Raw genomic sequence first — 22408 nt, forward strand, 5'->3', positions numbered from 1 at the left:
ATAGCATTCATCTACACACTGCTTGCATATTGTTTGATTTATATTTTGTGTTGAACATATTCATATATAAACACCTGATACGTTAATTATTTTTGGTACAGTATTCTGTACTAAACGGTATAATGAAAGTTTTAGTGATTATGGGTGCAGGTATATAATGTTATTTAAACTATCAGGAACTACCTGGAGAAAACAAGAAGAAATTCAAAAACTGAAATTAAACATCTTTTAGCACACAATATCAGAAAGACAATTATTTTCTGACATGACTTTTTTTTTATTAAGAATTCTAGTTACATAAATTTACATATTCCAAAACAATATCAAGTAATATCATTTTAAACAAAAACATGAAAACAAAAGCGTTCAATGCTCCACTCCCAATTCACTTACATCAGTGACATGACAGGACTGTTCCAAACAGAATTACCACTAAATACTACTGAACTTTTATCTTCTTTGCATTTTTGTCATAAGAATACAAATATAACAAAAGGGTCAACACATTCTTTCTTTATAAGAACACACTAGAGTCCAGAAACAAGACTAGAGGTTAATCCAGTTGCGTGTCAAATCAGTGGACATCTAATTAACTATCCTTTTTCTATCATCAATTTCCAAAGGCCTTGATAATCCACGACCGTGTTTCTGAAACAAAATAACAGATATTGGGACACATGTAATCCCCCAGTGGTGCACACTGTAGAAAGTCCTTGTAAAAAAAGCAGAGTTAATCTCTGTTCCATCTTGTGGTATTTCCCCATCCTCAATACAGCTTCAAATTTGGCAACTTTGATAGATTTGTTCCAGTCAGGTAGTGTACGAAGGATTTCCAAAGTTATCCAAGTTGACTGTTATAAGCAGTACAACAGAGCACTCTGGAGCAGTTCAATTACACAACATATTAAACGGTCCAATGGTGGAAGTGTACATCTGGTCATCTGAAGCATTGTTACCAGCCCCAAATCTTAAGAATTAAGTTACCATTCAATCTTTCAAAACCTTTTCAAACAGGAGATATAATAAAAATAATAATCCTGAAATAATTGACCTTTTTGTTAGCTATACATTTGAATGTTTATTAATTATTTTTGGATTTGTATATCCTTTTTGGTTACATATTTGTTGTGCATTCCCATCATTCTTATCTTTTATCAAAGAGGTTATTTTAAATTTCCCAAACAAAGTTAACATAACTTGATTTCAATGGTTCATTGTATGTCATCACATTTGGAAAAAAAACTTATCCACATACCACCTGTGGCAGACTAAATGGTACAGATGCAGAACCTCCATCTTTTGTTTTCTATGGGTGTGAATTTGTCCATGTTTAAACTGACCTGCAGCAGAGAGAGAGAGAGACAGCCCTATATTTGAACATAACCTCTGAACATTCAAGAATCATTTTTCCTTCAGAAACAGTCAGTGTCCAACAAAACGGCTGCCCAGTTCAATCTAGACTCTTCCAGGAGGCTCTCCTTCCCAGGGTCACCAACACTCAATGGGCAATGAAATAAAAAGCCAAAACATCTTCATCCATCATAGTTGAAGGTCCCAAGTGAAACGGACAATTCTCAGGGCCTGTGAAGGAAACATGGAGTACATTACTTAACACATATGGGAACAAAATATTCTTTAATTTCAAGACTTTGTGGGATTTAAACTGGGGTCTGAGGTCCCTCGGGGGCCACAAGGGGTTGCCGAGGGGTTCAGGGAATTTTATTTAGGTTGCCAAAGCTAATGTAACTACCGTTAACTAAAGATAATAAAGATATATTTTAACATATTTACAGAAAGTGATTATAATATTATATACTATTGATAATATTTATGTATCTTCCTGTTCTTGTTAAAACTGATTTGGAATGATATTTATTGTGAAAAGGGCTATCCAAATAAATTATAAAATACATTTTTAAATTATAAAGTTAACACCAAGCAAAGATTTTCTAGATAATATTTTTTTAAATATATATTTTGGCTTTTGTACAATGCCAGAATAAAAATATAATTATTTAATAATATATAATTAACTTTGGAAAAATGCTTTCTTTGTTAAGGTTCTCACCAGTGTTGTTTTTGTTAAATAAAACTATGAAAATAGTTTTGGTTAATTCACATAAAGCTTAAATAAAATAAAAAAAGATAACAGAAATACAGCCATGGCAACTGAAATTACAAATAAATAAATATAATAAAAAATAAAAAACAAAAGCTTAACAGAGATATTAAACAAATATTAAAATATTATAAGTACATAAAAAACTGTAACCTAAACGTACTAAAAAATAGAAGAAAATTCTAAATATTATTAAAGACTATAACAGTATATAAATAATGTTAAAATAAATAACATTGTCTAAAAGGGGACAAGACAATTGTTTTCTAATGCCCCCTGGTGGTTACATGCTAATATAGAGGCAAGAGAGGGAGCATATAAAATTCTACATTCAACCCTAATGTATCAGACCACAAAAAACCCCCCACAAATTCAAATCCATAAATAAGTACTTACAAACTTTGTGTTCCCCAGTTTGTCCCATTATGTGCCAGGCTTCTTAGCAACAGCTTCCTGCCCTCTTCGTAGTCATCCTGATCCACACTGACAAGCAGCCGAACCCCCTCCTGCCCAGCTGCCCTTTTCAAAGAGTCTGTGATGAAGACTCCTTTCAGTGCCTCGAGCAGCGCCCCGCTCAGATAGTCTGCCCAGAAGGCATCCAGGTTGGAAAGTTCCGTGAACTTGATATCACAAACAATAGAGCCCAGATCCCGGGTACGGAGCAGCATGCTCGCTCGGCTGAACAGTTCAAATTGCCTCTCCAACGGCTGCTGCTTATCTGAAGAAACTCCTCCACGAAGGGCTGACTCGTGCTCCAAATACTCCGCACGCACACGTAGCCGGACATCTGAGAGCGGAAGAGTGTTGGAGACAGAGAAAGAGAGGAAAGTGGGATGAAGGGTGGCATGCAAAGGGGCAAAGAAAATCATGAGGGGATGGAGATGGATTTGTGAAGATTCAGTGTGTGAAGGTGTTTTTGCAGCAAGGATGGAGAGAAACAAGAAAAACAGTAGCAGGAGGAAAGGGGAAGAACACGAGAAATGACACCGATCAGTGGGGGGGGGGGGGGGGGGGGTCAAAAGGAGGGCAAAAAGTGCAGTGACAATGAGACTCGACATTCATTTTATTTGTTTATATCCAAAAATTGGATGAAAAATAACTAAGATTAGCACCGATTCATATACATTTGCTTTAAAAAAAAAGTTCCTGCCCTGTTTGAATTTTGATTGGTTATTTACGGACAAAGCGTATTAAACCAGAAGGCACAAAAGTCAAACTCTTTCTGGTACGGCATCAGCTCTGAGATCTACTGAGGTCAACATCCTCAAAATTGTTGGCGATCGAGATTTTTGGAGTTGATTGACCCTGATTTTTCACTTGTAGTCAGTGAGGCTACAAGTGAAACCAGTAGGCTGATTCAGGTTTTGCACTTGAGATTTGACAAATTCATCATGAGGTGGCTTTCAAATTATTTGCAGGCACACAGGACGTGGAAACACATTGGTAAAGTCCAACATGTTTACTGAACATTGCACTTGTATCACAAAGACGAGGGAGATTTAAAGCACATGATCTGAGGCTGTTCGGAAAGTTCAGGTGGATTGAAAGCACCTCGAGCAAAATCCAGAGATGGGCTCGCATTTGAGTTTCAGGCGACAGATCTGGTGATATTTACGGTTTGATATGTAGATCCGAATTTATGCAGGTTGGCTTTACCAAACAGTGGAGGTAGAACTGATGTCATGCAACAGCACAGGGAACAGAGACGGCAAAATACGATTGGAGTATACATACTGAACCAGAGCTTCGCAGTGATGTCATTTCCTTTCATGTCATTAGCTCAGAGGTCAGAAGAGGAAGTGGATCCATCAATCTTCAGAACATTGCTGCAACACAAATCCAACCTTTCTACAACCAAAGCTCCAATGCAAACTCCACCTTTTGCATGTTGGGATGTTTACAAAGCAAGTGAACATGAAAAACTAACCATTAACGTAGAGAGTTATCGACTGAGTGACTGCTATTCATTAGTGAAAATAAAACATTGTTTAAATGTTGAATATACTGTATTTATGGATTGCTTGTGAACAACAGCAATTCAGGAATTATAATTTTGTCCCAATTTTATTCATAAAGTGACTGGAGTCAAAAACCCGACTGGACACTTTCCCTTCATTCTATAATCAATCAGGTATACAGTATAGGACTTGGCTAGTAAATAATGACAAAGTTAAATATAAGTACACTACTGTTCAAAGATTTGGGGTAAGTAAGAAATTAATACTTTAGCACTGACTAAACTGATCAAAAGTGAGAAATACAGACTTTCACACTGTTACACATATTAAGCAGCACAAGTGTTTTCAACATGAATAAATAGAATCATAGATCAGCATATTAGAGAAAGCATCACCTTAACATTGAAGACTGGAATCATGGCTGCTGAAAATTAGCTTTGCCATCACAGGAATAGGTGACACTTTATTTTAAAGGTGTGCTTGTTACACATAACATTAATTTACTATTATAACAACAATAAATTATGCATAATTATATGCAAGTAACCCTAATCCAAACCCTCATTCTAACCCTAATCACGCAGTAAGTACATGTAGTTAAGTAATATTACTTAGTATTTAAATGTATAATTACACTGTAACAAGGACACCTTAAAATAAAGCATAAAATACATTTTAAAATCTATTGAAATCGAATAAGTTTCAAACCATTTTTTTACCCCAAATTTTTAAATGGTACTGCAATTACAAGATTTATCAAATGCAAGCGAGACATTGGGACCAGGATTGATGTGATAGTGTAACTGTATGCATGTATATACATTGCTGCAAATCCTTTGGCAACGTAATGCTTTCTTTTACCATGCCAATAAGGACTTTTGAATCTTGAATCATGTAATGTACTGAAAGTTTGATTAATATAATTTAAAAACAAATCTTTCCCACAATGGTCTTTACTAAAATACACTGTTCAGAGTTTATCCATTTCTGATGAAGAATAAACGTAACACTTGACAAGGAAACCAGCCAAAACAAAATTAAATTTAGACTGATATTGTTGCTATAATGGTGATCTCCCAAATATAATTTGTAAAGTGGGTTTGAAAGCAGACTCGAAACACAAGAGTTCTTTAACGTTCTTTTAAACACAGCACACATGTACAGAGCACTTATGTCCATTAAACACACATTATCAGAGCTCCTCACATAAACTAATACAGGACATTGGTTTTTCTCAGCTTCTAGTTTCAGTACACAGAAGGTACTTAGAATAAGCGGCACAGTGTAGGTTTTTCTGTCAATATATTTAATGCCCCCCCGTAAGCATTACGTTTTTTTGTGCATTTTGTGCATCCCAGAGCATTTAAGAAAAATAACATGTATTCACAAATAATCAGATATTATATGTTGATGTTGTTGTAAATTTCTTCTTACAAACAAACAGTAACTATTTTTCTAAAAATCAAATAAAAATGTTGTGCGTCATTTTATGGGGTGTTGCTCCATGCGAAGAGCTTCCACACTTATTTCGATCCCTCTTTCCTGCTGAACAACAAACCAAGATGGAGGGAGAGAAATGAGGGCATAAGGCTGACCGACTGCACACATAGATCAGGGCCAAGCTTTTCTTTTGATTGTTTTTTTTTTCTTTCATTCTCTCCCTCTCTTAGTATGTGAGGATGGCCAACTTGTTTTTGTTCCTGACACTTGAGTCAGTATGTTTTTCAACTGTGGACATAGAGAAAGGAGAGGAAGAGAGAGAGAGAGAAACAAGCAGTTTTGGATGAATGCTGTTGCAACAGTTTGCCATATCTTATTTTTTTGGTCAAGCAGGCAAAGTTCATATGCACAATCTTTTGTCTGTGTGTAAAAGCAACATTTTCTAGTTCATTCCTATGGAGACTGCAGGTTTAAACCTCTTTGGTCGAGAATGAGCTTATCAGACTTCTATTTTACTAACTTTACAACCAGTGTCTACCTCAATTCTACAAAAATCAAAACATTAGTAGAATGTGATTGAATAAATTAAGGTATCGGTTAAATTTCAATTAAAATTTCCAATCCTTAAAGCCTAACACAAATATAAAACACTGGGATGGGTCTAAACAAGAACTGTTGGGTCATTTTCCTCAGAACTGCTCCAGCAAAGGTTCACAGAGGATGATTTTTCAAGGACAAATCGTTGTAAAACTGAGCTTTGGGGCTGAGTTTGGTCGACTGTAGAATGTTTTGTTTTTGAACATAGATTGCACTGAATTAGAGTCGTGTAATGCAATGTTGCATTACAGGCAAATTAATAGGACACACCCAATGGACTCCCAGAATTTTCCAAGGAATTTTTCATGAGTCAGTTCTGTGAAACACTGAGGCCAACAACCCCTCCAGAGAGGATTTTGTTCCTATTTGTTCCCAAATTAAGTTCATGGTTTAGCAAATGTCATTGGGGAAGTGGACAGGAACAACTGAAAACTGACATTTGAACACAGAGTATTAGATTCGCCCCTCGTCCTATGCGAGTTAGGAAGGGGGTTCTTTACCTTAGGACATGGACCAGGCGCGTGAGTTAAAGCACACACAAGTCTTGACTGTGTGTGATTGGACAGAGCGGACAGCACACACTTGTTTTTGTTGTGAGCTCTGTCTCTTTCACTCTATCCATTCTCCTGCTTTTTCTACTCAATCTTGAGTCAACCTGCCAAGATCAAATGTGGAGTCAACACAGCAAACAGTATGTTCAGCTAGTTCAGGTGTAAAACAAAGGTGAAAGTTCATAGGTCAATCATGGCACAGGACTGTAATGTTGGAAGTTGTATGGCAGAATCTGAATAACAGGGAGGATCTCGTAGTGAATAGAATGCATTCAAATTGACCATATAAGTTTGAAGCTTGATTTATGACCACTTTATAGGTTAAAAAAAAAAAAAATAGCTCACAGTGCAGTGTAACCTAATGTTTAAGGGACAGGTGAAGTATGTTAGGGCACAAAGGGTTCTCATCTCACTAAACAAAAGGTCAGTGCGGATAGTAGATTAGCTTTGGCTGCTTCAAAGCTCAGTTACAGAAGAGAGAGGATTGATGCTTTAAATGAGAAGTGGAGTGACAATAATCAGTGTTTTACTGGACATGAGACACCAGGAAATACAGGCTGATGCAGCTCAGTCTCAGTGGCCCAATATTCAATAATCTCTTCACAGAAATTTCATTCAGACACACCACAGGAGTTAATCACACTGAAAACTGCTTATCCTAAGGAAAATGAAAAGAAAAAGAAACTGGGATAGAGAAGTTGATGAAAAATGTGACAAAGATAAAAACAAAGAATGTGAGATCTTTTCACTGTAAAAATCGAACCAAGGAAGCAGGGGAATTGAAGCAAGTCTAAAGCACAACTCAAACATAAATGGTCACAACTACAAAGAGGTACGCAATCTGTATCCAAATCTTACCTTTATAATGTTGTTTCTGATGAGAAGGAATATATTAAGCTCTATTGGGCTGCACTAAATTACCATATTACTTTTAATTGATACGGTTACTGGCATATTGTATTAAAGGGTTGCTCCACCCCCAAAATTAAAATTGTGTCATTAATCACTTACTCCCATATTGTTCCAAACCCGAGCTTTGTTTGTCTTTGGAAAACAATTTAAAGGGGTCATAGGATGCAAAAATGCATTTTAAGTTGTTTGAACATAAATGTGTGTTGGAAGTATGTGTACACATCCATCCTACAATCATTAAAATCCACCAACTGTTTTTTTTTTTTAAATCCCTATTTTAAAATCCCCTCTCAAATCAGGCTGTTCTGAGATGTCAGAATGACGTAGTCCTGCACAGACCGCTCACACGATAACTGATTGAGACGGCAATTGAGGTGCTTTGCTGTTGGGTGTAATAATGAATATAGCAGTCGTCATTTACACCCAGCATCTGAACCACTGAAGACGCAGAGGATTAACGTTACTTTGGCTTTGAAGTGAATGCGCCGACCCCCAATCTGCCTAAATGCGTCTATGCTCACGATAATCATTCGTGATCCAGCATCATCTACAGAAGAAGTGAGTATAAGGGTTATTAATTTTTGCAAATCACCTTTCCTAACAATGTTCTAGTTAGCCAGTTTCGTGGCTAAAGTAAACAGTACTGCTAGTCACCTACAGAAGAGGGGTGGGGTCAGCAGAGTTCATTAGCATTTAAAGCAACATGGACTAAAAAACGACTTGCTGAAAACAGAGCTGATTTTGACAGGGTAAAAAATGTGTTTTTTACACTGCCATTAAGAAATTGTAACCAAAGTATGTTATAGACTTTTAATTAAGACCCTAAAGAATCATATCAACTTGTGCAAAATGGGCATCCGATGACCCCTTTAAGATATTTTGGACGAAAACTGGAAGGCTTGTGACTCTCCCATTGACAGCCAAACAATTAACACTGTCAAGGCCCAGAGAAGTATGAAAGACATCGTCAAAATAGTCCATCTGCCATCAGTGGTTCAATCTGCACCACAAGGATATGTTTTCTACGCTTTGATTTGAATGAAAACAGCGTATCCTTGTGGTGCGGTTGAGACAGAACGGCGTATGCGGTTTGCATCGAGCAGATGCTCTCCAAAATGGCGCCACGCTGATGCAGAGGAGGCAAATTGTTGAATAAAGTCATTGTTTTCTTTGCACAGAAAAAGTGTTCTCGTCGCTTCATTAAATTCAGATTGGACCACTGAAGGCAGATGGACTATTCTGACAATGCCTTTCATACTTTTCTGGGCGTTGACAGTGGTATTTACTCGGCAGTCAATGGGAGAGTCACAAGCCTCCTGGTTTTCATCAAAAATATCTTAAATTGTGTTCCGAAGACGAACGAAGCTTTTACGGGTTTGGACCGACATGGGGGTAAAGTGATTAATGACAATTTACATTTTGGAGTGGAGTAACCCTTTAACACGCCGCACCGCAACAGCTAAAGTCTGTCTACACTGGACACAACAAAGCGACTGTTAAAATCATTTGAACTTTGTGTCAGCACGTCATAAATAAAATGAGGCATCAGCTTACGGACAGGGATTTGTCGTGCCGCACCGCATCCAGTGTAGACAGCATCACTGATTATAATGTATTGTGTTCTATTGACTATTGTATTTTGTCATGCCACGCAACGCCTTTCGTGTCCGGTGTAGACACGGTGTAAAGGAAATGCCATGGCGTTTGAGGTAATTTGTGAATTTTGAGAATTAACAGTCTAAATAAAACAGCTAAAAGGTATATGTTATAAATACCGAATTCTACTGCAACTGTTACTATTATTACACTTGTATACAAAACTTTGTATTTTATGCTTGGTATAGAGTGTGTGACGTTACACGCATTACCGCCGGTGGCAATCAACCAGATGTGGTTGTCTTGGCGACCGTCACAGCCCAAGCTAAATGCTTTAAGCAGGTGACATGAATATGCAAAGAAATAAGCAGCTTCAATTGAGGGTTTAAGAGCCCCTGCAGTGCACATAATGAGGAACCAAAGCCATGCAGTATTTGTACAGGCAGGTCAAGCATTTGTAATAGTAGAGTAAAACTGACTAGTGCCGGGCACCTGAGGTCCGTGCATAAGACTGGATGCAGATATTTGAGTGTAACAACAAATGTTCCATATTTTACTATGTTTCTTCTGTTAAAATAATAAATTATCTTCTGAATTTAATCCATCTTGGACCTTAGAATTCCCTGATTTTCATTCATGTTTTTAAAAGTGGGGTTTAATGTGTGGCTCATGCAACAGACACATATTTTAAAAGAATCCACACACTATAAAAACACATTTGAATGGTGTAAATCAGATTTATCTGTCTATTTATAAATGTATATCATATTTTTAGGCACACAAAAAGATACACTGTGAACCCAAAGATGAAAAGAGTAGAAACAGTAAGCAAGACCATGCAGCTTAAATGATTACCATAGTTGTATCTGCACTGTTACAAGAAGAAAAAAAAAATAGTGATAAAATCTAATAAATTACTTGAAATGTATTCAGTGCCGGCCCGTCCAACAGGCAGTACAGGCGGTCGCCTGGGGCCCCGTGGCTGCAAGGTTGTCAATTAAATTTTAAGGCGTGTTCAACTTGGAAGCGGCCTCAGACAGATCGGTGTTTGACATCGAAGTACCGTGAGAGCTATATACTAATGGACAGCTCTGCCTGCTTTCCTATCCTATTGCAGTACTTTGATGTCAAACACTGATCGATCTGCAGCACCCCTTTAAGTCAAACACACATACAGATGACGCACCAGGGCTGTACAGTGCATTTAAAAACATTTAGTGACGTTTTTGCTCCAAATTCATTTCATCATAAAAGTCGAGTGTTATGAAACTATAACTTCCCTTTGTGATCTGACGTGGTCACAGAATGAGGCAAAATCATTTTATAGTATTCTATACAGTGATAATACAGTGATAAAGGCTATGTCGATTAACATTACATTATAAATATACATTCTGCATATAAAAAAAAGGTACCCGAGATGGCTTGAAGAACAAAGATAAACCATTTAGTCACAATCGTATGTTTATTGTCTTCATCAGTTAAAACGTCCTATCTGCGTTTTATTCAGCTACTGGAGCTATAGCCTTTGTCCATATTAGGAATTTCCTCCAATGTGATTTTTGTGAGCATTTAATTTTATGATTTTTTCACTTATGGTTTTACTGCACGAGGGCGCCATCCGGCTACCCGTATGAATGAAACCGCTACTCAGGACACCTTATTTTGGGTAAAAATAGGGAAAATACTACTAAGTTTTTCTCTAGTGTAGAGGAGTTTCTCTCTCTCAGTGGATGCATAAAATGTCCTGACAAAAATTAAGAAGTTACTGTTAATGATTTTTAATCATAATCATTTATAGTAAATCCTTAGACCTTTCTAAACAATTATAGTTATAGGCCTCCTGCATGTTAACAGTTCATGCTGCAGTTTTCTGTAAAATATATTAATAATAATAATCATTATCAATAATTATTACTTTGTTTAATGTTTTATTTAGTTATGACTATAATCTGAATTATTAGTAGTCATAATGATATATAAAAACAACAATTTTTTGTCCAAATTATACAGATCTACAAACAGGCACAGCAAACTTAGTGTTCTTTATAATTTCTGGAGATTAAAGAAAAGGTTTAACTGAAAACTTTTCTAGTTACAATTCAGAATTTGTGTGCCGATTTTGGAATTGAAATTAAAGAATTATAGAGAGATTAAAGTGAATGTGTAGTAGAAATAGAATCCAAATGGTAACTTTATGGAGCCGAAAAAAAAGGATGTTCTGATTGCTATACATAATATTTATTGCTGTAGTATTAGTATTTGTTTTATAAATGCAATGATGCCTACGCTCACAGACAGACTTGTGATATGTTTAAACTGCTATGACACTAGTGGGGCCTATTTTCATGATCTTGCCTTGGGCTACACTACCTTACGGGCCGGCACTGCATGTATTAAACATTATTAAGAGACATTCAGCTCCCACAAGAGTATTATGCAGGAAAACATGGTCAGTTTTAATGCTATACCTCAAATTGGAGCGCAAGATAAATTAAGGCTCTTGGTATTTTGAGATCTGAATGTCCCAGAAAAAAAAAAAAAAACAGCCCTTCCAGAAAATAAATGCCTTACATAAATCACTTCTTTCTTGACAAACAGTTCTGGGAAAATTTGAGAAAGCAGTTTTTATCTTGGTATTTCCTTACCTACTGTGCCATTATTGCCACTCAGTGTGTCTCATGTGCTCTGTTCTGAAGAGATTTTAGCAATGCCCTGATGGCAGGACAGCTCCCATCTAGCAAAAGCATAAAGAGGCTTTGGTGTGAGCAGCCTTTGAGTCCAGTCAGAATGAAACTCAAAGTGATAATAGTGCAGAGTGCAGGGAATTCATAAAGGGATGAATGATGACAAACGTTTAACATGGACCTCTTTTGTGACAGTTTCACTTTCATTCTAACAGCATTAGAGGTTCAGGAACTAATGAATGGGTGACTGGTTATTTATAAACTGTCAAGAAATGGAGCGCTAAGGTACACTCAGCTGTGGAGCGTTTTATAGATAAAAATCAAACAAAAGAAGAGAGAAGTGGAAAGCAAAGAGATTCATACGTTTTTTAAAAATGCCAGTAGCAGAGGCTAAACAAAAGAAGAAGTGTAACAGACAGTGAGGATAAAAAGTGATCTTACCGCAGGTCACTTTGTTGGGTGTTGGCTGAGGTTGGATTTCAGGCTTGCCCTTAGATTTTCTACTCCACTGGTGACCTCTACCTCGCTTCCGTCGGACAGGGGTGGTTGTTGTCCCGGAAGAGCCAGTCCCTAACAAAGCAAACATACATTAATACACAACAACTAAGGCAGAGCAATATTTGGAAATATTTTTGAACTTCAAAGGCTTCCGGTGTTATTTTAGATGCACAAAACAGTCCTTTATGATGTCTGATACTAGTATTTGTTATGTTATTCTAATTTTTTAGTATAATCATAAACACTATGTAGTGCAATAGTAAATACTATTTACTCATAGCAGCCAATGAATCAGAAGTTATGCAAATTCACAGAAAAAAGCTCACGCATTGAAAAATAATGTGATGATATTATAGAATGTAATAGCTTTCCAAAAATGCTGAAAAATAGACAATTTTTAACAAACAAAAGCAGAAAAAAAAATGTAATAAATTGATTTGCTGAGATTTTAGTGGCAATCTTTTCTCACCTGCTCTCCACTGGTGGTCTTGTGTGCTTTCCAAGGATGGTATATCTGTGTTTGAGCTGAACTGTGTGTCCCCTCTGGTATCCACCGCTTGGTATTCTGCCTTCTCTCGCTCTGGAGACACTAACAATACAGGTGACACATCAGTATGTGACCATAAACATTACTGATTTTGATTACTGTTCACTGTTGTTTTACACCTGATGCTCACCTGTTCTTCTTTTCTTTTGTGAGACAAAAGACAGGACATCATGTCGTGTCAGAATTCGCAGCAACTGCAATAAAGGTTTGAGGTTTGCTTCGCTCAAGTATCCTCGCCTCTCCAACTCCAACAGCAGTTCAACGCCACTCTTGTGTCGGTGGCGACCGGCGATTGGGCACACCTCATTCTGCGGCTGTATTCGTCGCCATGTTTTCAGAAGCCGAAGACATGGAGAACTACCCTGTGAAGACCCATCAGGCCCTGGAGGCAACTCATCAGCCCATCCCTCTGGATCGAGGGGATGTTTTCCAGGATAAGCTTCATCGAGGAGAAAGGACAAAACCTCGACATCAGTCTCTGTGAGTTGGGAGCCCACTATTTCAAAGATCTCATGGAGAGACAGCATCTCATAGTAGCTCAGGCACTCAGTCTCCTCCCAGTACAAGGAATATCTCGAGCACTTTGCTGAAGCCATGGTCCCTCCAAATGTGTCTGGTAAAGAAGAACACACATAAATATTAAATGCGAGTCATTATATTATATTATACTATAGGTAATTAATAAAACATGCCAACTTCGCTGTCAAAAATACTAAGTAACGCTACACGGTAAGTTACATTCCCTGTGCGTTAGCCAACGAGCTAACTATCAGGATCGACTGTGGGTTAAAATATACTTCTATAAAACATTTCCAATCCAGTTTTTGTGTCTCCAAGTAGTAGATAAACAACATAGAAAGATATTTACACGGTCGTAGTGGAAACAGCGCAGTTATTTTGATCCGAAAAGCGTTTCTGTGGTGACCCTCCTTCAGTCAGTTCCTCTCGCGCAGGGTCACGTGTTACGTTACTCTTTATATAACGTCACGTTTGAGCTGAGGGAACAGAGCCAATGGGATAAAAGAAAAATAATCAATGACATGCATTTGTGTTTAATTCTAAAACACCGTTCAATTATATGAACGAACGATATGGTTGAAGGTTGAGGCTACGTTCAAATGTTCCTGTTTGCTGCGTTAGCTGGCATTCCTGCAGCGGACTTCCGCTTCTAGCTCCCTACTAGTCTAGATTTATTTGCTAACCTGACAACACACTGCACCAAAACCCCTCGTCGATTAAAAAATAAAACACTACAAGAACCATGTTACATACTACACCGAGCACAAGTCCACTTGTTATCAACATTTTTGTATATTAGCGCCCGGACAAATAATTATGTTCTTTTAAAACAAGGTTTGATTTGTTGTGATATTTTGCTGTATAAATAAAACACTCATATTTTACGTCAGTAACGGAGGTTCAGCAAGCATCTTACCTTATGTTTATCTGGATTGTGTTTACACTCTTGTTCTAACCCTTCCTGACTCAACTGGAAAAACACCGCTCGAGCGTTAGCCAGTTTTGTCGAAGGATCCCCGAACAATTGCAGATCGTTATATGTATATTTGGAGGAAATTCACTCGCATATGGTTTGTAGATCGAGGCTCCATGTCGACAAAGCAGTCACATGTCAGGTTTATACGACATCGTCCGCAAAATGCCGCCATATTGGGAAGGGAAATTAGACACAAAAGAGAAGAGAAATATTTATTTACTTACTTACTTACTTACTTACTTAACATAGGCTGATAACAAGTTACTTTATAAGAACTACCGTTGTCCAATTTTTCAAGCATCCTTGTGGTAGTTGTAGTCCATGAAACATGTACGGTAGTGTGTAATTTATGTTGTAGAACAAAACGTCCTCTTCTATCCACATACCTTAATTAACCTGTTAACCCTTGTGCATCAATAAAAAAAAGTTACACTTAGGTCCATAGTGGACAAAAATGTCCATGTAAAAAAACGGTCATATAAATAGGACGCTTGGGAGCAGAAACTTAAGTGTGGTCGCATTTTAAAGAAGACCCATGGCAGATTATTGTTGAAGTAAAAAAAGTTTAAAAAGTGAAACCGAAAAAAAGTTATAAAGGTTTAAGTTTATGAAAATGATATATGAACAATATTTTATTTTATGAATATTTTATATATGAAACATGTTGAACTCTAAACCTGATAGAAAATCAAAGCCATAAATCTAAACAAGTTGTGTTCCAAATTTGAGGTTGATATCTCAAAAAATGAGCTCTCTGTAAGATTTTGTTTGGACGCAGTACCAAATTTTCCCCATTAGATGCCAGCAAAACTCTGCTGGTGCACATAGTGCTTGGATTTGTGATTTACAGTAGAGTTTTTCTTTCTCAAATATTACAAGCACACACACACAATTTTATGACACACATACAAACCACACTCTGACATCTATACCAACACACCTACACAATTATAGCTGCATTATTTATCCAATTGGCTCTATAATACGCAGAAGCAGAAAACAGGAATAAAGCGAGTATTTGCTTTATAGACCAAACCTGAAAAAATGGCACCATCTGGTAAAATTTTTTAAAAAACTAATTTTGAAGCCTTGCCAACAGAATGAAAGCCTATTAACAAAAATTGCATCATTTTACAGTTAAACGGCACTGCGATTAAAAATAGCAGTTTTAATGGGTTTCAATGGGGACATTTTTGTCCAAAAGGTCCTGAGTGTAACAATTTTGTGTACCTAGTGTAAAATAGATTTATTAAAGGAAATGAAGGTGGAATATTAAAATTACAATAAAAATACACACCTGAGCCACAATTTATGCAGTTAGCATTAACACAGGCAAAAAAAAAAAAATAAAATAAAATGGACAAAAATGTCCATAAGGGTGCACACGGGTTAAATGTAAAAAAAAAAAACAATAATAAAAAACAACAACAACAACAACAACTCTGTTTGGGCCTTCCTTCCCATAGATATGTATACATCCATATTCCTTCCTAGCTGGCTTACAAATGGACGTCATGACTTTTAGATAAAATAATAATTTATTATAATTCGTAATCGTAGAATATAATCCATCATATTAAAAATACGTGTGAATTAATACAAGGGACTTTGATTAATATCTGTTTGCCTGTCCTGTTGGTTTGGTCCACGTCACTAGGAGGCGGTCGTTAGTTCGTCTACAGAAGAACCACATCATATCCGCCGCTCATCGACACACTGAACACAGAAAGTACTGTGAGTAAGATCTCTGTTTTAGGGTTTATTTTTCTCTCGGTGCGCCGTTTTAGCAATATCTAAATTTACAGTCGCAACTCAAAGTTCACGTATATCTGATTTTCATAGTCGTTAGGGAATCAACATTATTTAAGAACGAGCGAATAGTTTCCATAACAGATTTGATAAACAAACTTTGGGGAGTGTTTTTATACCCACCCGTCAAAAAGATCGCGTTGTTAGATGGTTATAACTTAATATGTTTTGGACACATCTGTCTTAATGCAGCATCTTAACAAACTTGTTCTTCCGGATTATTTGTAGTTGTGGATGCAGAGTTTCTGTAGCAAACACCAACCCATATGAGTGATTTTCCTTTAGCGCGCATAATGTAATTTAAGACATTTATAACTTGCTGCACAGCAGGTGGCAAGTCTTCTGAACGAAGTTGCTAAAATAATGAAAGCTATTATGTTTAATTAGTTTTTTCATTGTTTCATAAAAAATGAAAAAGAGAAAAGTGTAGGCAGTGGTCTACAGAGTTAATAAAGTCATTGTTCATTCTGTTCTCAAGAGACCTTCTACCAACGTTTTCCATTTTTCCATAATGTAACAGTGTAATGGCTACTGTAATGCAAATAGACCGGAAATATTTTGAATGAGTAAAGTGATGGGCACCATTAGAAAAGGGTCCTACTTTCCTCATTTGACACCCAGAATGTCCTCTACATCTCATAGCAGTGCCATATACAGGTGCATCTTAGAAAATCTTTTTTCTTGTAACTTGTTTCAAAAAGTGAAACTTTCATGTATTTTTGACAACATACAGAATTACCAAATTTTGCCATAAGTTAAATATATTAAGGTTCTGCAATATATAAATATATTGTGGAAACTTAATTTCCTGTAGAGCTACTTTGCAACGATTTGTATCGTAAAAAGCACTATACAAATAAACTTGAACTTGATTCATTACATGTAAAGTTAAACACTTCAAAAGTTTGTTTTTGTTTTAATTTTGATGATTAGAGCTTATAGCTCATGAAAGTCAAAAATCAGTATCTCAAAATATTAGAATATTTATATTTGAGTTTCCATAAATGACCATCTCTACAGTATAAATTCAGGGTATCTCTTGTTTTTTGAAACCACAATAATGAGGAACACTGCTGACACTGCTGGTCCAGAAGACGATCATTGACACCCTCCACAAAGAGGGTAAGTCACAGAAGGTCATTACTAAAAGGGGTGGCTGTTCAAGGAGTGCTGTATCAAGGCATATTAAATGCAAAGTTGACTGGAGGGAAGAAATTGGGTAGGAAAATGTGCACAAGCAACAGGGATGCCCGCAAGCTTGAGAATACTGTCAAGCAAAGCCGATTCAAACACTTGGGAGAGCTTCACAAGGAGTGGACTGAAGCTGGGGTCAGTGCATCAAGTGTCACCACGCTCAGACGTCTTCAGGAAAAGGGCTACCAAGCCACTTCTGAACCAGAGACAATGTCAGAAGCATCTTATCTGGGCTAAGGAGAAAAATAACTGGACTGTTGTTCAGTGGTCCAAAGTCCTCTTTTCAGATAAAAGTAAATTTTGCTTTTCATTTGGAAATCAAGGTCTGGAGGAAGACTGGAGAGACACAGAATCCAAGCTGCTTGAAGTCCAGTGTAAAGTTTTCACAGTCAGTTATGATTTGGGGTGCCGTGACGTCTGCTGGTGTTGGTCCATTGTATGTTATCAAGCCCAAAGTCAATGCTGCCGTCTACTAGGAGATTTTGGAGCACTTTATGCTTCCATCTGCTGACAAGCTTTATGGAGATGCTGATTTCCTTTTCCAGCAGGACTTTAGCACCTGCCCACAGTGCCAAAACCACTTCCAACTGGTTTGCTGACCATGATATTACTGTGCTTGATTGGCCAGCCAACATGTCTGACCTGAACCCCATATGGAATCTCTGGGATATTTTCAAGAGAAAGATGAGAAACAGTCAATCCAACAATCCAGACGAGCTGAAGTCTCAATAGTGCCTCAGCGGAGCCACAGGCTGATCGCTTCCATGCCACACCTCACTGATGCTGGAGTCTGTGCTAAAGGAGCCCCAACCAAGTATTGAGTACATAAATGAACATACTTTAAAGAACTTGAACTTTTCTGTTTTGCAAATCCTTTTTTTGATTGATCGTAGGAAATATTCTAATATTTTGAAATACTGGATTTTTGACTTTCATGAGCTGTAAACTCTAATCATTAAAGTTAAAACAAAAAAACTTTTGAAATGTTTTACCTTACATGTAATGAATCTAAAATATATGAAAGTTTCACTTTTTGAAATAAGTTACAAGAAAAAATGAACTTTTTCACAATATTCAAATTTTTTGAGATGCACCTGTAGTACAAAATACAGATAGTCTACCTGTATAGTGTATAAAGTGGCTCTGAACTGAGTTGGAAATGAACTAGGTGTTTTAATAGTTAAAGTACTTGTTCCTGTTATTATTAGACACGCTGAAATGGATGGGAAAGCAAGTGACCCCTTCAGCAGTGAGCCAGAACAGCTTCCTGGGACAGGAGCAGTGGGGAGGTGAGTGAAGAGCACAGAAGTGTTTATTGATATAAATCTACAGTTAGTAACTTAATTTCATTTCTGTTGTTTGCCATTATATTGAATTACACATAATTAAAAATAATGTCATATGTGTTGTTATTACACTTGATTGTGTTATTATGATGCACATGTTTTAAAATGAATGAAATGTATAAACATTATTATTAATCTGGTAACTCTATTTTCCTGTCTGTCGTGGACGTTAGGCTGTGGCTGCCCAAAGGTCTGTCTGGCAATGTGATTAAGGATTGGGTGGACCGCAGGCGGAAGTCCATCCGTCCGTGGGCCAGTTTTGTGGATCAGCGCAAGTTCTCCAAGCCTCGTAATTTTGGAGAGCTCTGCCAGCGTGTGGTGAGGAACCTGAACACCTATCACAGCAACTACACCTTCATCTTCCTGGGACTCATCCTCTACTGCATGTAAGGAACTGCTTGCTAATAATCATCTAGAATGTATGTTACAAATGAGGGAATATTCAAATAAATGTAACTTCTTCAAATTAAATAAAAGGTTCACTGTAATAGAAATAAAAATGTTCGATAAGCTTCTGTTCTTATGTACACAACATGGGTGTGTGTGTTTAAATTTCTCCGAAGGTCCACATTCATGCAACCATGTGGAAGGCATTTAACATAAACATTCACAGAAGGTTCAAATAAAACTTTCTCTCTCTTTTTCTCCTCCAGTATCAGTTCCCCAATGCTCCTGATTGCTTTGGGAGTGTTTGCTGGTGCCTTCTATATAATTCACTTGAAAACGCTGGAAAAGAAGCTGGTTGTTTTCGGTAAGAGATTGAGATGTTGTTTTAGTGGTGTAATGTGAGGCTGTATGAGCTGCATCATTGGATTTGTTTTCTTAAAGTGCTAGATTGAAGTTTGAGGGCTGGATATTTGATGTGATGCAAGTGATCTAATGTGCAAACACACTCATCTGTTTCTCTCAGGTCGTGAGTTGACTCAGGGACACCAGTTAGGTTTAGCAGGAGGGGTTTCCTTCCCTGTGTTCTGGCTCGCAGGTGCAGGAGCTGCTGTGTTCTGGGTACTAGGTGAGTTTTTCACCCTCATCTCATTGTACTTGTTTTTCCAGAAAAGGTTCCTCTGAAATGTACATTTTTTTTATTTTATTTATTTATTCAGGTGCTACACTAGCTGTTATCGGGTCTCATGCAGCATTTCGTGAGCTGGAGTCGTCTGACATAGATGAGCTGCTCATGGAACCTGTTTAAACCTCTAACCTTTGACCTTTTGGCTCATGTTAACCTGCAGTGTCTTGCCTCATCTTTTACATTGCCACATATTGGTTGCACTAATTTAAAAATATGAGTTTACTCACAGATTGGCCAGAAATGCAGACTGTTCAGCTGACATTGCCCTAAACAGATCAAGCACCTCAATTGCCTTTACTGGTAACTATTACATTAGATATGTTCATTTGTTACATAATTTATTTCTACAGCATCCTTAAAGCACAAACTAAATTGACTGTGACCCAAAGCAAAAAAATAAATAAAAAAAATCCAGTTTTCTTCAATTTATACTATCCTTAAAGGCATAGTTGACCCAAAACTGAAAACTGTTGTTCTGTGGAACACAAAAGAAGATATTTTGAAAAACAAAAAAATTATTTATGTTTCACAGAATATGGTTTATACAGGTTTGGAATGACATGAGGGTGAGCAAATCACCCTCTAAATGTTTTCAGATCCTCTCGCACTAAAGGACAAATATAAGGAATAGTTTTTGATCAAAATCTTATGCTAGATCATCCAAAACAGCAAGGAAAAAAAATCAGACAACAAGAATGTACTGTCTTGACAGTTTGTGTGATTCATAGGGTTCCAATCATTACATAATCATTTGTCTAAAGCTATATTTATCTATATTTGTTGTTACATCAGTCTTGTTAATACAGCTAGCGCATGTATGATCTATTAACAGCTTGCGTCAGCAAAGAAATCAATGTATTATTGCTATTCAGTGTAATCAGTTTCTGATGCCAGTATTCCCAGTGGAATTGTTTTTGTTTTTTTTATGTTCTCATATCTTATGAAAATGTTTATTGTATTTTATTTTAACTTGCTTCTGTTGTATCAGTGAATGGGAAGGGCAATAAAATGCTCAGCCTGTACAATATTTGAAGTCTAATGTTTATTTAACGACTGCTCATAGAACAATAACTAGGCTTATTGCCTATTTTCATCTTTTTTTTTTTTTTATCGTTGTCTTGTCAAATCACACAAATTTGACTTATGTGACATGCTTTCATGGAATCATACCAGTGACAGTCCATCTCATTTTTAAGTTGCCATAGTGATGACCTTGGGTGGGATCTACCTCTCCTTTTAAACACTGCGGCAAGAGCAGCCGATCGATATTCCATTACAGCAGTGCAGTATGGAGGGAGGGAGGGAGCGAGAAAGAGGAGCACTGCAGTGAGCCCATAGAATTCTCCCAAGGGACATTAGGTGTGTGTGTGTGTGTGTGTGTGTGTGTGTGTGTGTTAGGCAGCCCAGTTTTGCATGTCAGTAGTTTGCAGTGACATCATTGTATGATGAATGCTGCGGTCAGCATATTACAGTCACTCTCTGCTGTGGCCTAAAAATAGTCTTGTTTGCCATTGTTAAGAGAAGGAGCTAAAATAATGGTTATCGTTTGTGTTCTGTTGAAACTGATCATTTTCATGTTTGGGATGCTGGGGACCCCAATGATATATGAGTAAAATAATACATACATTTTAAATAAACCTTTATTTTTTACACAGTAAATTGTTATATAAATTGAACTGTCCTGATTTACTGGTGTCTCAATACAGAGTAAGCAGATATTATTCTAGCTTTTCAAGTTGTATCACAAAGCACAACTGGAGGATTTGTATATGAAAAAAAAATAGAATATATATACATGTACAATAACAGACAGGAATACACTAAATGAAATGTTTTATACTTCGATACTATCAATTATCATGAAACTAGAAAACAAATCAAACTGTTGATCTAATATTTGTTTGTTTTGTGAGCTATTAAAGTGACCTTGAAGTTTTAGGATGGCAAAATAAATAGTTCAGAAACCTTTTCCCAATTTTTGTTGTCAACTTTTATGACTGCCATGATTTGGTCTAGATTCATTTGTCTCTTGGTAGACATTAGGTAGGTGGTCCAGCAGATGCTGATAAATATAAATCGCATGCCCTTTTTTTTATCAAAAACCATGATAGTACAGCTACTCAAGGTAAAAGATAACAGGACTTTGAAAAGAAATATGACAATTATTGTGTAATCGTGATGGGGATCTGTAAAACATGTGAAAAATAATTTTGGTATATAAATATATGGTATATACAATCTTAGGTATATAAACTCAAGCAGTTATGAGCCAAATTAAATAAGACAGGATGACCAAAAATGTCCACCCTGTTAGGGACAAATGAACAACAATTTTAAATATTTATGTAAAAAAAAAAAAAAAAGTTGAAATACACCACTTCATCAACTTAAACATCAATTGCTGTCACTATCACTACGTACACTAAATGTGTCCAGCCTGTAACAGAGTGGACACTAACAGCCAGGGTTAAAATCAGCCATTACATTCAATCTGAGCAAAAAGTGCTAACACAGAAGATGTGTCAAATAAAGAATTGAATGGTTTTTAAAAATGGTACTTTTACAGATAAGAATTTCTGTTTACTTT

General features: G+C 36.8%; 2 protein-coding genes across 3 annotated transcripts; one reads left to right on the forward strand and one right to left on the reverse strand.

Annotated features, from left to right (window-relative positions):
• Window positions 1-230: 230 nt before the first annotated feature.
• LOC306887105 (DNA-binding death effector domain-containing protein 2-like) lies at window positions 231-14526 on the reverse strand. Of its 2 annotated transcripts, XM_079444616.1 has the most exons (7): window positions 14341-14521; window positions 13774-13900; window positions 13036-13518; window positions 12828-12947; window positions 12302-12430; window positions 2516-2906; window positions 231-1581 (listed from the first exon to the last, which is right to left on the reverse strand). In XM_079444616.1, exons 3-7 carry the CDS (start codon window positions 13499-13501, stop codon window positions 1575-1577), a joined length of 1113 nt encoding a protein of 370 aa, XP_079300742.1. In that variant the 5' UTR covers window positions 13502-13518; window positions 13774-13900; window positions 14341-14521; the 3' UTR covers window positions 231-1574. The 2 variants fall into 2 exon arrangements, with proteins under 2 accessions (XP_079300742.1, XP_079300743.1); XM_079444617.1 differs by lacking the exon at window positions 13774-13900 and having other exon boundaries at window positions 14341-14526.
• A 1552-nt stretch (window positions 14527-16078) lies between these two features.
• On the forward strand, window positions 16079-21794 carry LOC306887389 (prenylated Rab acceptor protein 1-like). Its single transcript, XM_079445073.1, has 6 exons — window positions 16079-16134; window positions 18612-18692; window positions 18923-19135; window positions 19403-19500; window positions 19660-19761; window positions 19853-21794. The coding sequence occupies exons 2-6, from the start codon at window positions 18622-18624 to the stop codon at window positions 19939-19941; spliced, it is 573 nt and encodes a 190-aa protein (XP_079301199.1). The 5' UTR covers window positions 16079-16134; window positions 18612-18621; the 3' UTR covers window positions 19942-21794.
• Window positions 21795-22408: the final 614 nt, after the last annotated feature.

Source organism: Barbus barbus, assembly GCF_936440315.1.
Source record: "Barbus barbus genome assembly, chromosome: 21".
Taxonomy (NCBI): Eukaryota; Metazoa; Chordata; class Actinopteri; order Cypriniformes; family Cyprinidae; genus Barbus; species Barbus barbus.